General features: G+C 42.7%; 1 protein-coding gene across 1 annotated transcript; it reads right to left on the bottom strand.

The window, feature by feature from the left end:
* Positions 1-1740: 1740 nt before the first annotated feature.
* LOC310775053 (beta-galactoside-binding lectin-like) lies at positions 1741-8363 on the bottom strand. The gene is made up of 4 exons (XM_083635146.1): positions 8327-8363; positions 6608-6681; positions 5553-5718; positions 1741-2329 (listed from the first exon to the last, which is right to left on the bottom strand). Exons 1-4 carry the CDS (start codon positions 8336-8338, stop codon positions 2162-2164), a joined length of 420 nt encoding a protein of 139 aa, XP_083491272.1. The 5' UTR covers positions 8339-8363; the 3' UTR covers positions 1741-2161.
* Between the last annotated feature and the right edge of the window lie 9198 nt (positions 8364-17561).

Raw genomic sequence — 17561 nt, 5'->3', positions numbered from 1 at the left:
CAGTCCTGAATTTCTTGCAATTTGACAGCGCCACCTACTGTCAACACAAAAAACTGTTTATCTTGAGAAACATTCGTCCGATTGACTTCAAACTTGGGGAGTGCGCTACTCTGACCCAGATGCACCCTTCTATGCGTAACCACATCCCCTAATCAAAAAACTAAACCACAATTATTCTAACACAAACACACAATAAAGAACTTGACAAAAACACAAATATGTGCATTCCAACACATACAATAAACCCATCATAATAAATACATCACCAAAACACTAAACAGCAGACAATAACAATATATGATTTACAATAGCATCTCAGTATGACAACAGTCACTGCCACATTGCATTCACGTGGTCTATGGATCAGCTTGGGGGAAAACGCGGTCCTGGCAGAAATCTGCACTCCACCGAGTGCACTTTTCTATTTTTATCTGTGTTACTGCTCCTATTGTATATGGGAAGTAACACCATAAATACCTGGAGCCTCATTCATTTGTTTTCTTTTCCAACCATCTTCCTGTTTGTAATTTGTACTCTCTGGCTGCAGGTTGTCCTGGGCCAGGAGTGGAGGAGAAGTTGTCCCACTGAGAGGGGCTGAGCTGGCAAATCCCCCTTTTTCTAGTCACCTGTTGGTGTGTGTTTCTGCTTATAGGCAGACATCTAGTTGCTGTGCTGTTGTAGTGAACCCGTTTGCTGTGCTTTTTGTAGTGAACCCAATATTCTTCAGTGTGCTGTGCTTTGAACCCACATTTGTGGTCTTAATCCATTGGGATAGCCTACTTTTCTGAAGCTCTCTCTGGGGACAACCAACCCCTCCTTCTGGCTATTAGCGGCCTCCATTTTGTACACTTAGTTTTTTTATTGTTTTATAATGCCAAGCTTTTTAACATTCTGGCCTTTCAACTTGAACCCGTGTCTCAAATAAACTTTGTACATTTTATACTTGGAACATTCTGCCTCTGCTCCTCCTTTTGAAAGGGTAAAACTAAGTTTGGTTGAACTCTTTTGGTGAAATTCCCAAGGTGGCATTGTCAATTTATGTACCTGGCTTTCTTACATGGTCACACGTGTGATAAGTTTTGTGCAGGACAGGCCACACATGCTGTGTGATGTGGTTTGGTGAAGATCAGACCAAATTTGAGGGAGAAATAGCAGGGGGAAAAACCACTTCAACAATTCAAAATGGCAGAAATTCTAGATAGACGGAAATGGGCGGGACCTATATCAGCAGATGCAGAATGATCCAAGGAATACAGGGAAAAAAGAAGTTTGAATGTAGCCCCTACGATTAAAAAGCTATGGACCAAAACGTAAGGAGGGCTGTTATAGCGCCACCATCTGGTCCACTAGTGTAATTTTCCAGCACATAATAAAAGGTGACTGTGAACCTACCTACGAAGTTTGGTAGTGGCAGGTCTTACGGTTTCTGAGCTACAGCTAATTTAATGTCAACGATTTCGAAACCCCATTCAAGTGAATGGGGGGAAAAATTGCACGTTATCGCGAAAACCGTGCAACGAAACTCTTAGCAATGCAAATGTGCACGATTCCTCAATGAGCCGCACATTTTGATGTCTCACATGTCTATGTAGTGTGAAAACTGTAGGAGAAATGGTGAACACAACTTTTGGGAACGAGAAAATATAAATGAAAGAAGTGAGAGATTCCAAGATTGTGCTTGCCTTCGAGGAAGCACAATAAGAAGGGCACACAATACACAACACTCTTGTTTCACAGCGTTTTATTAACAAGCCCAGTGACCTCCATACTGTAGATCAGATGTCAGGCAAGTACAATGAGGTGAGATTTACTGTGGTGCCCTCTTGAGGCCCTTTGCTCTCATTACAGAAGAAAAGCTCTACTGTATATTGATAGAAATCAGCCCTGGGGCCAGATGTATAAGACTGTGTATATTTAAGTGTAGAAATCTGCGTATACCCAAAACAGGAATGCATACACAGTATTTTCGTCATATTTATAAAAAACCCACATAGGTAATAGTCGGACTGAAGAGTGGCCCGTGGTGGTGGTGTTTTTTTTCACAAGCTTTGCAGATAAAAGATGACTGATCCTGTCTGGACTCACAGTAATGTAAAAGACAAACTATATTTCACACACAAAAACAAAAAGGGTGGACAGGCACACACAGGAGACAAGACGTCTACTTGAGCTGGATGCTGCTGATCCTGAGCTGGATGCTGATGATCCTTGCGTCGCCGCCGACCTCAAAGTACTTGTACTTCACGTCTCCCAGCCGGTTGGGGAAGTTCATCATCATGCCGTCAGGTAGCTTGATGAAGAACTGCTCCTTGTTGAAGCTGATGTATAACTGGTGGGAGGGAGGAGATATAAGTCTCAAGTAAAGATCCAAAATATGCACACAACTTTCAAAAAGGCATATAGATAAAGTGAGCAGCAGCACATTGACTTTGACACCGTGCAGAACTGCAGCAGAGGGACATTGAGGAGAGTTTTATCTCGCTCCCTGAGCTGCTATTATGTTTTATGAGCCTATTCACCTTATTCCTGGACCTACTTTTCCCATGATTCTCAGCGGTTGCCGGTTGTCGACTTTTTCACTAGCAAGCAGGTGCGGGCCGCTGTCAAAAAGTGGGAACGTTTGGCTTATTTTATCCGAAATGGCTAAAAATAGTAACGTTGTGTGGTTGCATAGCGGCGATATTTTACAAAAATATGTCAATTCACTCGTACTGTAGGCTACGGGCTTATTTTAGCCGAAATGGCTAAAAATAGTATGTGATTGCATAGCGGCTGCTTTTGTTTTGAAGGATAAACGTCCAAACCGGAACTCTTTATTATTTCTTTATTATTTGGTCATTGAATGTAGCTTTAGCGGTCTCTCTCTTTCAAGATTCAAGATATTGTCACTCCGTGGTACAATTATGCACATGTGAAATTATTGTGCTGGGGGGCATCATTACAAGACATAGGTAGGTACAAAGTCACAACAATTATTATGATTATTTTCAGTCTCTTTCACTATGAACGGTCCTGGGCGGAAACAGGCAACCGGCAGCTGGAAACAGGGAGGTAGGGTGTCATGGAAGCGCCCGTGGTCTCACCAGGAAACTCGTGAATAAAAGCTACCTTCGTAGTTCAGCGGCTGTTGACTTGACGGTGTAGCAGCGCCGACAGTGAGCCCAGGAATATCCTCCTCACCGCCACGGGCATGAGAAAGTTTGATCTTGAGCTAAATCTTTCATATTAGGAAACTAAGGAGAGAGCACACATCACAGATGCTTCTGCTGATGGTGGTTGTACTGAGCAGCGTCCAGGTGGGAATGTGAGCAACTGATATGTGTTAAGAGAAATGATACGCTCAGTCAGAAAATAATATGTCTGGAGAAATGAAGGTTACAAAAGTGCAAACATTTATGCCCTCGAGTAAGTCAAGTCAAGTCAAGTCAGGTTTATTTGTATAGCCCTAATTCACAAGCATGTCTCAGAGGACTTCACAGAAAAGAATGTCTAGCTAATTCTAGCTGACACAACAGTAGCAATTACAGTAGTAATAATAATACATTGAACAATCATATGATGGAGAAATATAGAGAATATAGAAATATAGAATAGAATGGGCGCCATACTTTAGGGTAGAATGGGTGCCATGCTTTAGAATAGTGGGGGGGGGAGGGAGCAGGGGGAATGTGATGGAGGAGAGAGCAGGAAAGTGATGAGGTGGGGGGGGAATGGGGAGTGTGAGGGAGGAGAGAGCAGGGAAGGGGAGGAGGTGGGGAAGGAGCAGGGGAAGGGGGAAAGAGGGAGCAGGAGGAGGGAGGGAGAGCGGGGGGATGTGGGGGAGGAGAGAGCAGGGAAATTACAGTAGTAATAATAATACATTGAACAATCTTATGATAGAGAGATATAGAAAATATAGAAATATAGAATAGAATGAGTGCCATTGTACAGTACAGCGTGACCACAGTTGAGCTATAATCTCTGCACACAAAAGTGAGAGCAGCACTGTTGTCTAGATAAACCATGAGAACAGAACTTGATTGTCTAAAAGATATGACTAATTCCAAAGTGGGAGGCCGCCATTTTCAATGTCGCCGAATGTGAGAACACATTGTGAACAGTATTTAATGTATCAGCCATGTTTTAAAGGGGCTAAATGCAATGTTCAGCCCTAGATGCCCGCAAAGTCAAACCACTATCACAGCGAGCCAGACCCACCAGAGTTCTGACGCAGAGTTCTTACTGCATGCTGCAGATCTCTCTCTGGGTCTGGGACACTTCCCCTTAGCCGGCTGGTTATGGGAGGGAACCGTTCACTTGGCCAGTGATTGGCCAGTGGTGGATTCAGTCCTCCCCAATCAGTAACGACTTTGCGATCAGAAAAATAAAATAGTACGCCAACCGGGATTTGAACCCTCGGTCTCCAGCGTGGCAGCGCACTACTCTACCACTAAACTATCTGTTTACCGAGATCATCAGTGGCACGTGGAACTAATTTATATACCATTTCAAAACATGGATCCCTTTTCACTTGTTCTTTCAACAATGCGCGTGGAGTCGGGACAGTTTAAAAAGCGAAACGTGATTTCATTCAAACCTTAATCTCGAAGAATCATTGAGGGTTCTAATGATCAACAATCAATCAATAAGCAGTCAATCAATCATTTTACTCTGACAGTTCCCTCAAATCTTACAAGTCGTGTGTCCAGCCTATTAACATTGTTTAGCCAGCACTCCTGCACACCACAGCACAGGCTAGACACGAATATAGCCTATACCGTAAGATGTAACGTTATTATGGCATAAACGTGTTTTTTATTTAAAAAGTGGGTGCCAAGTCTTTGTGGATCGGACATCACAGTGTGACCGTCTATAACAATTTGTGTAAGCAGCTGCAGAACCCCGAAACGATCAGCATTAACCTCGCCCAAAATGCTACATTCCAACTTCCAACTCATAAATGTCGTTTACGCTTCGCAGTGTATTTTATTTTATGCAAGTGAGACGATGCAGGATTCCCCCACAATTGATCTCCTCGTAGTCCCACCTCCACAAAACCAAACAGCTTGTTCATCAGCACAGATTGTTTCCACAAGTGCTGATCAGATCAGATTTAGGATAAGAGTAGACCAGACCAGACTGTTAGAATACCTGATTTATTTGACATTGATTGCCACCATTTAGTTATCCTCATGGATATTTCAGTGGTGAGTGAAATTAGTTGGATAGGGATACAGTGATACTTTGCGCCAGATCTGACTCGTCATGATGTGACTCGAGCTGCCCCCTGTTGGGCTCTCTCGATTCGTCCGGGTCCGTCCGTGCTCGCTGGGCTCAATTTAATCGATAATGTAACTCACCTCCTTGGCAAACAAGCGGCTTCACTAGATTATATATCTGTATACCTAAATGTACCTTAGTGACTAATTATCAAACTGAAAGAGCGTGAGAGATTGCAAATAATTCGCACGCACGCACGCACACACACACACACACACACACACACACACACACACACACACACACACACACACACACACACACACACACACACACACACACACACACACAACCTTGCATTCCTCCCCACGCTGGAAGGGGAAGTTTCCGGGATCAAAGTTGTCCTCGCGTTGCTTTGCATAGGCCCCCCCGGACTTGGAGTTGCAGACGATGGCATTGTCAAAACGGGGGTTGAAGTGAAAAAAGTTGGCAGAATCATGACCGATGTTGAAGTGAAAACTGCAGCGGGAGGTCATGTGAAAAGAGGAAGAGAATGGATTAATTATCTTATCTCACAGCATGCTACAGCTTCTCCCAGGTTAAAAACAGAACTGGAACCAGGTCATCTAAAACTGTGAGAACAGAGGATTCGAGAAGAACAACGGCCCGATCTCAAACCAAACATTTCCACTAAACAATTTCATCTACTTGTTTTTGCAAAGTGGAACTCAAAGCCTATCTCTATTCCAGGTGTTAATATCCTGGGTGATCAGATTGTATTTAGATCCATCAAATCCAGGTGTAAATGCACCTAAACATCCTAACGTTATCCTGTCACCCAAACTACCTGGTCAGAGACGAAGAGTGAATTCAATGTTTTCCAATAAACTGCATACTTACTTGCATAAATTATTCAAGTAATAGGAATAAACTTTCATGCAACCAAGACCCCCTTGCAGCCACATGGTAGCTCAGGTAGCAACATCCTTGTCAAAGGTGTATTCTCACAACAAGCTCGTCGAGGTATTTGTCAGTTTTAAAGCAGATCAATATTCAGAGTTGAAGTGACGTGCGTGGTAACCTGGTATTTGGCGAGTGAAAGAGAAATCCCATTTCAGTATTCATAGCATTCTTTTATATTGTCATACGGCCATCTTGGTGAGACAAAAACAGGTGATTGTAATCAATTAACAGGTGATTACAATCAAATTACAAAAACAGCTAACGAGCTGTAAGTGTAATTGTAAAGCACCATATTGGTAGGAAATGCATGTGATATCATGGGAATACTATGAATACTAGAGATGCGTTTGAGGTCGGACCATTGTGTTCCTGACCTACAGATGAACCACATCAGATCCCACTCCGTTGAAAGGCTGAACAGAGCAGGCCCATGAAGAGGACTTACCGCTTGCAGTCGTCGTTGGGTTTGACGCAGATCTCAAACTCTTGCCCCTCCTTGAAGCTCATGTCCGTGATTTTCTGTCAATAGAAATTACAAAGAATATTAATGGATGGAAGGATGGTGACAAATGTCAACCAAACAACCTTTCAATTGAATGAAAGGTGACAATACTAACTTCAGTTCACACAGAATGCAAAAGATCGGAATGAGGAAACAACAAACCGCTTTTACGTGACACATTTTGTGAAATTCGTTTGGAATTGCATCACTAATAAAGTTTGGAGCAGGTGAGAGATGTGAGTCCAATGGGCCAGGCATTCTGCTTTCCCTTTGGATAGATATAATGATTTTGATTTCCAGATAGATTTGCAAGGCCAAAATTGAGATGTTCTGCTATTCTTACGGATAAGACACATGATGGTCAAGCATGTTGACGAGGAAGCTGAAAAACACTGCGGGGAGTGTTTGTATATTTGCAGTAGGCATCAATGTCAAAATCAAATGTTGTGTCTATTTCATTAATCATTCATTTCCATTAGTGTCCTCTAGAGAGAGAGTGGCATCAGCAGAGGACCTAAATGCGTGACTTATTAGCCAATGAACAGCCAGGAAAGGGTCTTGCGCTACTTTTGAATGCTAAAATAAAGCTGATAATGTACAATTTGATTCAAGAAAAAAGAAATCAAAGTACAACACAAACTGTCCATTTTGCTGCAACTCGACAGCGCTGCTTAATCCAGGACCTTACTTCCTGGAACTCTTGAGAGCAACTCTTCTACATGGCTCTGATTTCCATGTGAGAAGAAGCTGTGGGATGTGATGTGAAGAACTGAAAGAGCTGAAATGATTATGTGTCGAGTGAAACTCTGGTGATGACCGAGAGGCGATGATCAGAGATTTTAGATTTATTGCTGAGTTTTGGTTTTAGACTACCTTCATCATATCATACTTAACATTCCCATGCGTGTTTGAGGCAGTTTATGACGCTCTTATCCATAGGTGTGTCGGTAGAATATAAGCTTAAATCAGCCTAATTACAAATAACTGATTGCAAAGAGAGGAAACGGTGCAAAGAGAGGATGCATTGATTATTCCCATGTCCCTAGAATGATGATGGACGATACAGAGCTCAGTAAAGAAATACAATCTGAGGAGGAAGAACATTTTATCATCACGGCTGAGCATTCAGCGATGTGGACATTTAATGGATGTAACGGAGGCAGATGGTGTCTCGATGGATTTGAATGTATGCCTTCAACACAAAATGTGGTAAGTTTTAATCACTCTATAAACATTTATCGAGAAAGAATTGTGAAACATGTGACACATCCACCTCACTGTTAATATCTAACCTGTAGATCTGAAATCAGTTTGAATTAGTTTGAAGATAATTCAACCAATGAGAGAGTCAATACAGGTGTGTAAATTAAATGCGCTGATGAACATCATAACATACAGTATGAGTGTAAACACATGTACAGCAAATTTAGCCTCCTTTTTTAGCTTGGTGTAATGCCACAACAGAGCTAATAATTTAGTTAGAGGAATGTTGTGGAAACATGACCACTTCCTACCAGCAAACTGCTGTGCATCACCACCGTTATTACAGAACTGCACACACTCCAGCAAAGGTGTAAGACCCATAAGACGAGCAGGAGAAGATGGGCATCATGGGGAACAGAGAAGAGTGCTGCTGCTGTGAATGAAGCGTAAACCACTCACCATGTTCGGCATGTTGGCTGTCTTCAGTGGGTTGAGCCTTCAGTGACGGAAGATGCTCTGCAGCCAGGTGAGCAGTTTATATCAGGCTGGTTGGAGCCGGAAGCAACCAATAAGGAAGGGCCAGTAAAAGCCACAACCAATCAGGATCATGTGTAGCCTTAGCCACTGTTCGGCTTTGTATTATTATTGTAATTAACCTTTAAATATAAAGCAGCTAAATGCTGCCACCACCAGGGGAGAAACGGTAATTGGTTCAATGTCAAAGAGGCTGTAATGATCCCACACCGGAAACCGAAGGGCAATACCAAAGTCACTTTATTATCTAAAACCTATTCACTTTATGTTCAGACGCGGGGGTGGGCCAAATTATTCCAGGTCGTGTTTGGCCCGGTTTTACAGGGGTGCAAAAGCATGCATTGCACCCTTATTTTAATTGTCTGCATGCTCAGTTGAAAAGAGTGGTAATTTCTTTTTTCTTTTTCTTTTTTATAAATGCTGCAGCTGCACACTTACTGTTTAAACTTGAATTATAATTGTCGTTTTTCTTTGTTCTTTGATGTGAATTTATGGCTTTTTGGTACATGTAACCTTTCAAGGTTGAGATAATTGTATTATCATTATATGGTCCAAATATTTCAGTAAAGCACTTGAAACACTTGAAATATTCTTGCTTGGCTGGTATAATTCTACTTGAAATTATGGTAAAATGCATTATTTTTAGTAAAATAACGTCACATTTTTCGGGCGGCCTGTGCATGTGCACCCCTTCCTATCTACGATGCATCCCTAGTCATCTTGTTCTGGAACCGGCCCTGTCGTGTTAACACTTCCGGCGGTCACGGAAATACAAATGTCATGAAGAAGAGAGTTATTTTTGTAGCGGACAGTGCAGGGGGTAAAACAAAGAACATAGCCTACTACTTTGAGCTGGGTACGCAGGGGACCAATTTTGTACTTATAGGCTAATTACGGGGTACCACACTGTACTTATAGTGTAACTACGGGGTACAAGGCGTGAATTTAGACTGTAACTACAGGGGAACAACATCTGTACTTATAGTATAACTACGGGCTACCACTCTGTAGTTATAGGGCCCTATCTTCCCACAGGCCTTAGGCGCAAAAACTGGCGTTAAACGCAAAAACAACTTGCCTTGCGCCTGCCTCGGGAAAATAGCAACATGGTTTTACGCCGCGAAATGCGCTTTACGCCAAAGAGGCGTAGCGCAGTGCCAGAATAGGCCAGAATGGGCGTTTCGGCCTTAAATACCAGCCTAACGATATCTTCCCCCCTGGTGTTAATTTAGCGCTAGCGCTTTTCAAAACCAGGCCTTATTCAGTGCGATGCGGATATTGTGCATATTTACGCACAGCTCTCCTCTGCCGATCTCACACTCTCTCCCCCTCTCTCTCTCTCTCCCTCTCTCTCGCGCGATGGAAAAAAGTAGTTATATCGTAGTTTTGAGCCCCTGTCATTCAGAGGCTGTTCTCTCCCCCCCTCTCTCTCTCTCTCTCTCTCACTCCCTCTCTTTCGTGCGTCAGACAGGCACAAAGACCAATGTAAAAAAACGTTGTTATATGGTAGTTTTGAGCCCCTGTCATTCAGAGGCTGTTGAACCACATGTGAAATCTCCCAGCATGCATTGAGGCTAATACATTTCGAGAATAAATATCAACCAAATCAGCCTAAATTGCCTAAAGTGGTAGATAGAAATAATGTTTCTGTTCACACAACATGCAATTCTCGAACATTTCAATATTGGCCAAAATAAAACATAGAAATCCAAACACAACCCTATGTGAAACATATATGTAACCCAGGTGGTATAAAACATAGAAATCCAAACACAACCCTATGTGAAACATATATGTAACCCAGGTGGTATATATATCCCTCGCAGATATAACGTGATTTAGATGAGAGACAGCGTAACACGGTTCTACTGTGGGGGGGGGGAGCTCAGAGCGCTTGGCTTTTCTGACCGGACTGGATCGCTCCGTGGAATTGGAGCAAGGGAAGCTTGTGATTCGTTTACTGCACTTCTCCAATGAGCAGATTGTGCATAATTCTACGCTTAAAAGGCGTGGTTATAATGCTTAAGGCCGCCTGTAGCGCTGACACCAAAATATCGAGTGCGCTGGTCCACACCCACTAATCTGCGCTTCGCCTGGCACTAAGCGCAGTTTTTAGGCCATTGCAGCGATAGAGACTATAGTATAACTACGGGGTACAAGGAGTGTAGTTATAGTATAACTACGGGGTACAAGGAGTGTAGTTATAGTATAACTATGGGGTACAAGGAGTGTAGTTATAGTATAACTACGGGGTACAAGGAGTATAGTTATAGTATAACTACGGGGTACAAGGAGTGTAGTTATAGTATAACTACGGGGTACAAGGACTGTAGTTATAGGATACCTACGGGGTACAAGGAGTGAATTTAGACTGTAACTAGCGGGTAACAAGAGCTGTACTTATAGTATAACTACGGGGTACCACACTGTAGTTATAGTATAACTACGGGGTACAAGGACTGTAGTTATAGTATAACTACGGGGTATAAGGAGTGAATTTAGACTGTAACTAAAGGGTAACAAGATCTGTACTTATAGTATAACTACGGGGTACCACACTGTAGTTATAGTATAACTACGGGGTACAAGGAGTGAATTCACTCTTCATCAGACTTCTCTTTTTTTTTGACAGCCGGAATGTAGACGGCTTCCAGGAGCAGTATGGGTTACGGCCCCAGCCTGTCTCTTCCGTGAGGAAGAAGCCCAACAAATCCATGAGAGGCCTTTCTGCAAGTGGAGCCTGCAGTAGGGCTGTTATTAAGACAATAAAAAGTCAATGCTTAATGGCACAGTCAGAGAGCAGATGGTCCGGAAGTGTGGCCTCTCTCCATATCGGATCGATCCATTTGGAAGGAGATGAAGAGGATTGATCAGGTTAAAATGATTAATTCATAAATAAATAAACAAACAATTAAATTCAAATAAATGGTTTACACTGCACATTTTGGACATTGGCTGATCTAAGCTTTTTAGTCAAGAGGGTTTCAGACACAGACTCAAAGCATCTGTCCTCCTCGAGTACTGTATCTTTAGATCTTAGAGTTAACCCATTGTTGACCCAAGACCTGAAGATGCATTTTTGTATCCATACATTGACTTAAATGGAGATATGGTGACCATTCATCTGCTGACCGTTGGAAATGTATACTGTTCACTTGAACTGTGTTTGACATTGCCTTTGGGAGAAAATGCTTGATATTTTGAGACACTGTAGAGATGTATAAAGGGACCCAGCGACCACAGATGCTCCAGGAGAGAAACTCACCCACGCCGCTATAGGTCTCTCCTTCTGATGGCTCCATCATCAGTGGTTAAAATGCTGTTGTGATCAAAAATAATGGCAATTATTCCTGGCAAATTGTTAAAATAAACTGTTAAACTTTGCTTCTCATTCTGGACATTCAACTTATTACTTTAAGGTTATTATAGTTGCTTATGGGGTTATCATTTTTAGTTTATCTAATAGGTTCAGTTTTCATTTTAGTATTCATTCATCCATTTCATTCATCTTCATCCAAACATTCATCACCACCCATAATCAAAAGGACCACGTTAAAAAATGGCTTATAAGAGAATCTGGGTGATCCCATCCCATGACGGGATCATGTTACCTCCTCTGGTTTTATCTTCTCGGTGGCTGGACCATGTGTCTGGAGCTGCTGGACCATGTGTCTGGAGCTGCTGGACCATGTGTCTGGAGCTGCTGGACCATGTGTCTGGAGCTGCTGCTGTGGTTGATTATGTAAGGGATAATGTATACTGAGCCGGTGATTACTGTGGAAATAATGACCGACAGGTGAATGATTTAGCCCGACGCGCAGCGGAGGGCTTAATATTCACCTGAAGGTCATTATTTCCAGTAATCACCGGCTCAGTATACATTATCCCGCTTAGAACACGGCCTACAACTAAATCATTCAATAATCTGACAAAAATAATTATTCAAATTGATTTTTTAATAGCGTTTTCAACACAAAGCGGTTTTATTCGTAGCCTAATTGGCACACAAGACACCACAGCTGCAACTGGTTGGCCTAATTAGTAGCGTCTGCGGACAAAATGCTCTTACCAACTGATTAATCCAGGTGTGGCAGAGCAGCGGTCGGTTGTCGAGAAATAATGACCGGTGAATATTGTTGATTGACCAATCAGAATCGAGTATTCGAGAGAGCCGTGTTCTAATCATGGATATTGATACAGCTGAGCTGAGAGCAGTGGCACCCTGCCAGGTGTAAAAGTGCAGGAATGCACCTGTCTTCTTTTAGCACTGCATCGGGCAGGCAGAACAGAAAGGCAGACTGCTGGGAGATTTCGGTGGGTTGTTTTGGAAAGGCACGGGTAAAGCCTTGCACCAGCTCTACCCTGAAGCAAGGTTCATCTATAATTGCTACATTGGTTAAATCTGACCATATCTTACTTCAAATTGTGGCAGTTTTGTAGCGCGTCTATTGATTTTTATTGCTTATATGATTTTATTTATTTTATTTCTTATATTTTATTCTCTTACCGATTGATTTTATTGATTATATGATTTTTACAGATTTTATTTCTTAATTTCTATTCTCTCATTTGCTTTTAACTATTTTTATTGTGTTTGCTGCACTGCCAGATCTTTTCAATTTTGGTTATTATTTTTACCTTAATGGGGTAACATTGATGATCCATCCTTTAGTGTATGTCATGTACACTACAGCACTAATTGGAACTATGCCAGCAGCTGCAACGATCTTGAGGGCTTCACTATTTTATCTGGATGCTATTCTATTTTATTTTCCTAAATCTCAGGAATGTTTGTGAGCTATACAATTTGTGCAATAGAGCTTGTGTAATTCATGCCAAACAGGTTCTCTCTACTGTGGAGTTGTGCAATGTTAATGTCCCTGTCTGTCTCTGTTGACGTTGTTTGTAACGCCGGGTTGCGGCTATGCGCATGTTACCCCCCCAAGTCTAGAGTTTAGGACAGTAACATGAAATACGCAGAAACCAGTATCAAAGCTGCAACAAAAATGTTTTATTGCTCAAAAGTGGAAAGGAGGAACGAGGACGCTCTAGCTGACAGGGAAATCTGGTCCAGCAGGCCGCCGCCTTCACTAATACCTGATGTTAACCCCGGCCAGCACTGCTGTTCCCTACACAACAGGTAGCGCCTCGTTTCTGCAACACACAAAGAAACAAACATGATTTAGAAACGAATGACCAAAATGCACAAAGGAAACAATAGACCCTTCTCACGGGGGCCATTGTGTGTCGAAAAGGCAGGGTAAACACAGGTGCGAGCAAAACACTAATGAGTTTTCCAACTTCCATGATTGTAATTTGGAAACGCTCATTAGTGTTTCGCTTGCACCTGTGTTTATTCTAACTTTTCGACACAAAATGGCCCCCGTGAAAAGGGTCTATTGAATGAAAGGTGTAAATACGCGGATGAGAGGGTACTGGTCTCACACTCCAGTACAACTCTGTTGTCATGTTGGAAATGAGTCCCCTATGTAGGCAGACAGACAGGGCTGCTATCCAATCAGCCACTGTTGCATGTAATCAGTCCACTCAAATCTCCAACCAGCTGCACCTGGGAAAGACTGAGCCAAAGACACTGTCGACAACAAGATAAACACCCGCAACCAGGAAGTATGTCACGGAAATAGCTAATGTGCCCGTCCGACGAGGAAAATGGACCGGACTCTCAGTCCATTGACGAGTCAACGTATTGTAGCGAATCAGTGTTACACATACAGTGGTGAGCAATGGAAGTGTCTCGACTACAGATAGGAACTGATGTGTGGGAGTGTTACTGGGGGGAACACTATGCTTGTGGGAGACTTCCGGGGGAGACTGAGCATGCGCGGGCAGTCTCCGGATACCGCCGAGGGAGAAGCAGCTAGCTATGAGCGTGACAACCGCCGAGAGTTGTAAATATGAATAACTGTGAATAAAGAACCCTGTACCAGCAAGAAGCCTCTGCCTCTTCAATACCAGGAACGCTACAATATAAACTATATAAGAAAAACAAGAAAAACAAACGAAACAGTCGTAACTTTTATGCCCAAGACAAATTTCCCTCCGGGGGCAATAAAGTATATCTTATCTCATCATCTCATCATCTCACCTATAAGCCTATAATAATCAGATCTAATTATTTAAACCGTCTTCTTGCTTATCTGTCCAGACCGGTTCAGTTTGAAAGGCTATTACTGCTCTTAGAAAGGCTAGGCCCACATGTACTGACATAGCACTTTCTGACGTGATGTTTCACAGGCTTGTTATTCCAGATGAAATCACGTTTGTTTGGTCGGGATTCAACAAATCTGTAGACAGATCCCACCACGGGTTAGGATGATGCATACGTCAGTATCAGTTTGAGAGAGTTTTGACGGGGGGATTAAATCTGTCTCTGTGCTCTTATGTACTCAACATCTACGATGTTTCTCTTCTCAGAGCCCTTTTGCAAACTCCTAATGTGCTGAGAGACAAAATGCATTAACCTCCTAGGGCCTGTTTCCACCTAGCGTCTTTTTCCGACCGCTAAACGCTGTGAGTACGCTGGGTAGCGCTGATCTCAGCGCACAATATACAAGGAAGCAGTCTGAAACTAACGTTAGTTCAGTGCGGTAGTAGCTTGATAGCTGACAGCTAACATTAGTAAACAACACACATACAGTGATTACCAGAAATATCAAGTGTCTAGCCAATCTGCTCCCACAATTTAGCCTTTCTGTCTCTGTTGCGATAGTTTCTCCATGATTAAGTTGCCAGAAAAGCAGCACCTGACACCAGCGTCTTTCTGAAAAGTTAAAATATTTTCAGCTGGAAGCGCTGGGAGTTGGGCGCACAAAAACGCCTGAGTGCTGTGAAAATAGACGCTGGGCGCAGCGCACTTTCTCTAGACGTCCGTGTGCGCCCGCATACGCTCTCCCCCCATTGGAAACAACTGAAAAAAGACGCTGGACCTGATGGAAAGACGCTAGATGGACACAGGCCCACAGTGGCAGCATTTTCATTATGTCTCTTACAACAGCAGAAGTGGCTATCATATTCATAATGTTGATATAGGCAATTCACATCCTTTCCTATTTGCTTCGTAGACTTTTTTTTTTTTTTTTTTTTGCATTTTTTCACATATTGCATGTGCATTCCTTGTTTTGTTTTGTTTTTACATCCTTTGGATCATCTTGGCTGAATGGGCTAGTATCTAAAGTGCCCTTCACTGTTACATCTTCATATACAGTATATAAGCTTTGTATGTATTCCTCCATTCAAGTAGAAGAAAATGTTCTTTGACAGTGAGAAATACACGTTTCATTTGAACGATGATTGTGACAAACTGTGGCAGGTGTGTGTGCCAAGAGTACAATAAGGAGGCACAAAATAATGGCGCTGGCCTATGATGTGTCACAGCAGCACACCCCCTGACCGCTGCGGATTTGTGCCAGAATGGAACATCTTCTTTAGTGGGAAAACACACCCAAGTCAACACCATTAGGTGTGAGGTGCTTTCAAAATGCTGTCAACAGAGCAAATGTCGCATGTCCTTACACAGCTTCATGACTGACATTTGAATCTTGCCAATAAAAACAATTGGCTATTGAAGCAGTGTCGACAACAACCCTTCACAGCCAACCTGACACTAGCATCCCTCAGGCCAGAGGAAGAGATGGTTAGGGTTAGATAACGGTTAGATAAATCCATTTGCACACACAGTGCAAACAAGCCCAGCACCGAGCGCACACACCCATATTGTAGGGCCTGTCAGTGTGGTGGGGCCGGGTCAGGACGTGGGATTAGACCTGTTACAACACTGGCTTCAAAACGTCCGGTTTTACCCTCCTGCTCCCTCTCTGTCAAGGAAGCTGCTCACAATTTTTTCACCATTTCCCACCTTGACCTCTGTGTCACGGATATAGCTTACTCCTCCCATCCAGCCCAGGTTGGTGGAGGAATCCATTTTGAAGGTAATCATGGCGGTAATACTCCCATGTGGGGTGTGATTGCTCGGCAGGGATGGTGGGGGCTGTCATGGAGAAGGCACTATATAGACGCCTATAGAGGGCGTGTTAGCATGTGACAGTTCCTGAGTTTTACTAGAGAATTAATTGTAATGGTGCTATTCAAATCTCTTTATAGTGTTTAGACACTGTGGCCTACTTTGAAGAGACATCATTTAAATAAGGCGTTTATGTGTAGTCCCCAATAACAATTTACAGCTAAAGATATGGCTCTATTGTTGCATCGGCCTATAAGCTGCGCCCAGCGCCCGGCGCAGCGCAGATTGGTGGGCGTGGACCAGCCCACAATATTTTGGTGTCGGCGCTACAGGCGGCCTTAACCATTATAACCACGCCTTTTAAGCGTAAAATTATGCACAATCTGGTCATTGGACCAGATTGTGCCTTTTAAGCTCCAATTCCACTGAGTGATCCAGTGCGGTCAGAAAGGCCAAGCGCTCTGCTCCCCCCCTCCCTTTCATCCCCGAGTGCTCTGCTCCCCCCCTCCCTTTCATCCCCATCTGTCTGTCTCCATATATAGGCTATTATTCCATATTATTATGCTTCTCAAACCAACCTAACTGCAGTTTAAATACTGCAAGCATGTAAATATGCTACACTATAGCAAGATCAAAGTGAAAAGAATGTTCTAAACGCATTGGCTAGAAAAAAAATAGCCTATCCCTATGTCATGATGAGATTAGATTGGTGAAAGTTTGTCCAGAATGATAGCGTTTTCTCTCCCCTGCGGCACAGGTAGGATGATGCACATAAATATAGCCTACATTATGTAAAGTCATTGCAGAAATGTGTTTTTATTGTAAAACTAAATGTGAATTAGGGCCAATTTACTGGAGCGGACATCACAGTATAGGACATGACAGTAGAACCGCGTTACGCTGTCACTTATCTAAATCACGCTAAATCTGCGAGGGATATACTGTATATATATATAGCCGCAGGATGACATATATGTTTCACATAGGGTTGTGTTTTGATTTCGAGATTTTATTTTGTCCAATATTGAAATGTTCTACAATTGCATGTTGTGTTAACATTACACATTATTTCTATCTACCTTTCTATCTATTTAGGCTAATTTGGATGCTATTTATTATCAAATTGTATTAGCCCAATGCATGCTGGGAGATTTCACATGTGTGGCTTTGTGCCTGTCT

The sequence above is a fragment of the Poromitra crassiceps genome, assembly GCF_964638095.1.
Source record: "Poromitra crassiceps genome assembly, chromosome: 4".
Classification (NCBI taxonomy): domain Eukaryota; kingdom Metazoa; phylum Chordata; class Actinopteri; order Beryciformes; family Melamphaidae; genus Poromitra; species Poromitra crassiceps.
Note: the sequence above shows the minus strand (reverse complement) of the source record. Positions and strands in the feature narration are given on the sequence as shown.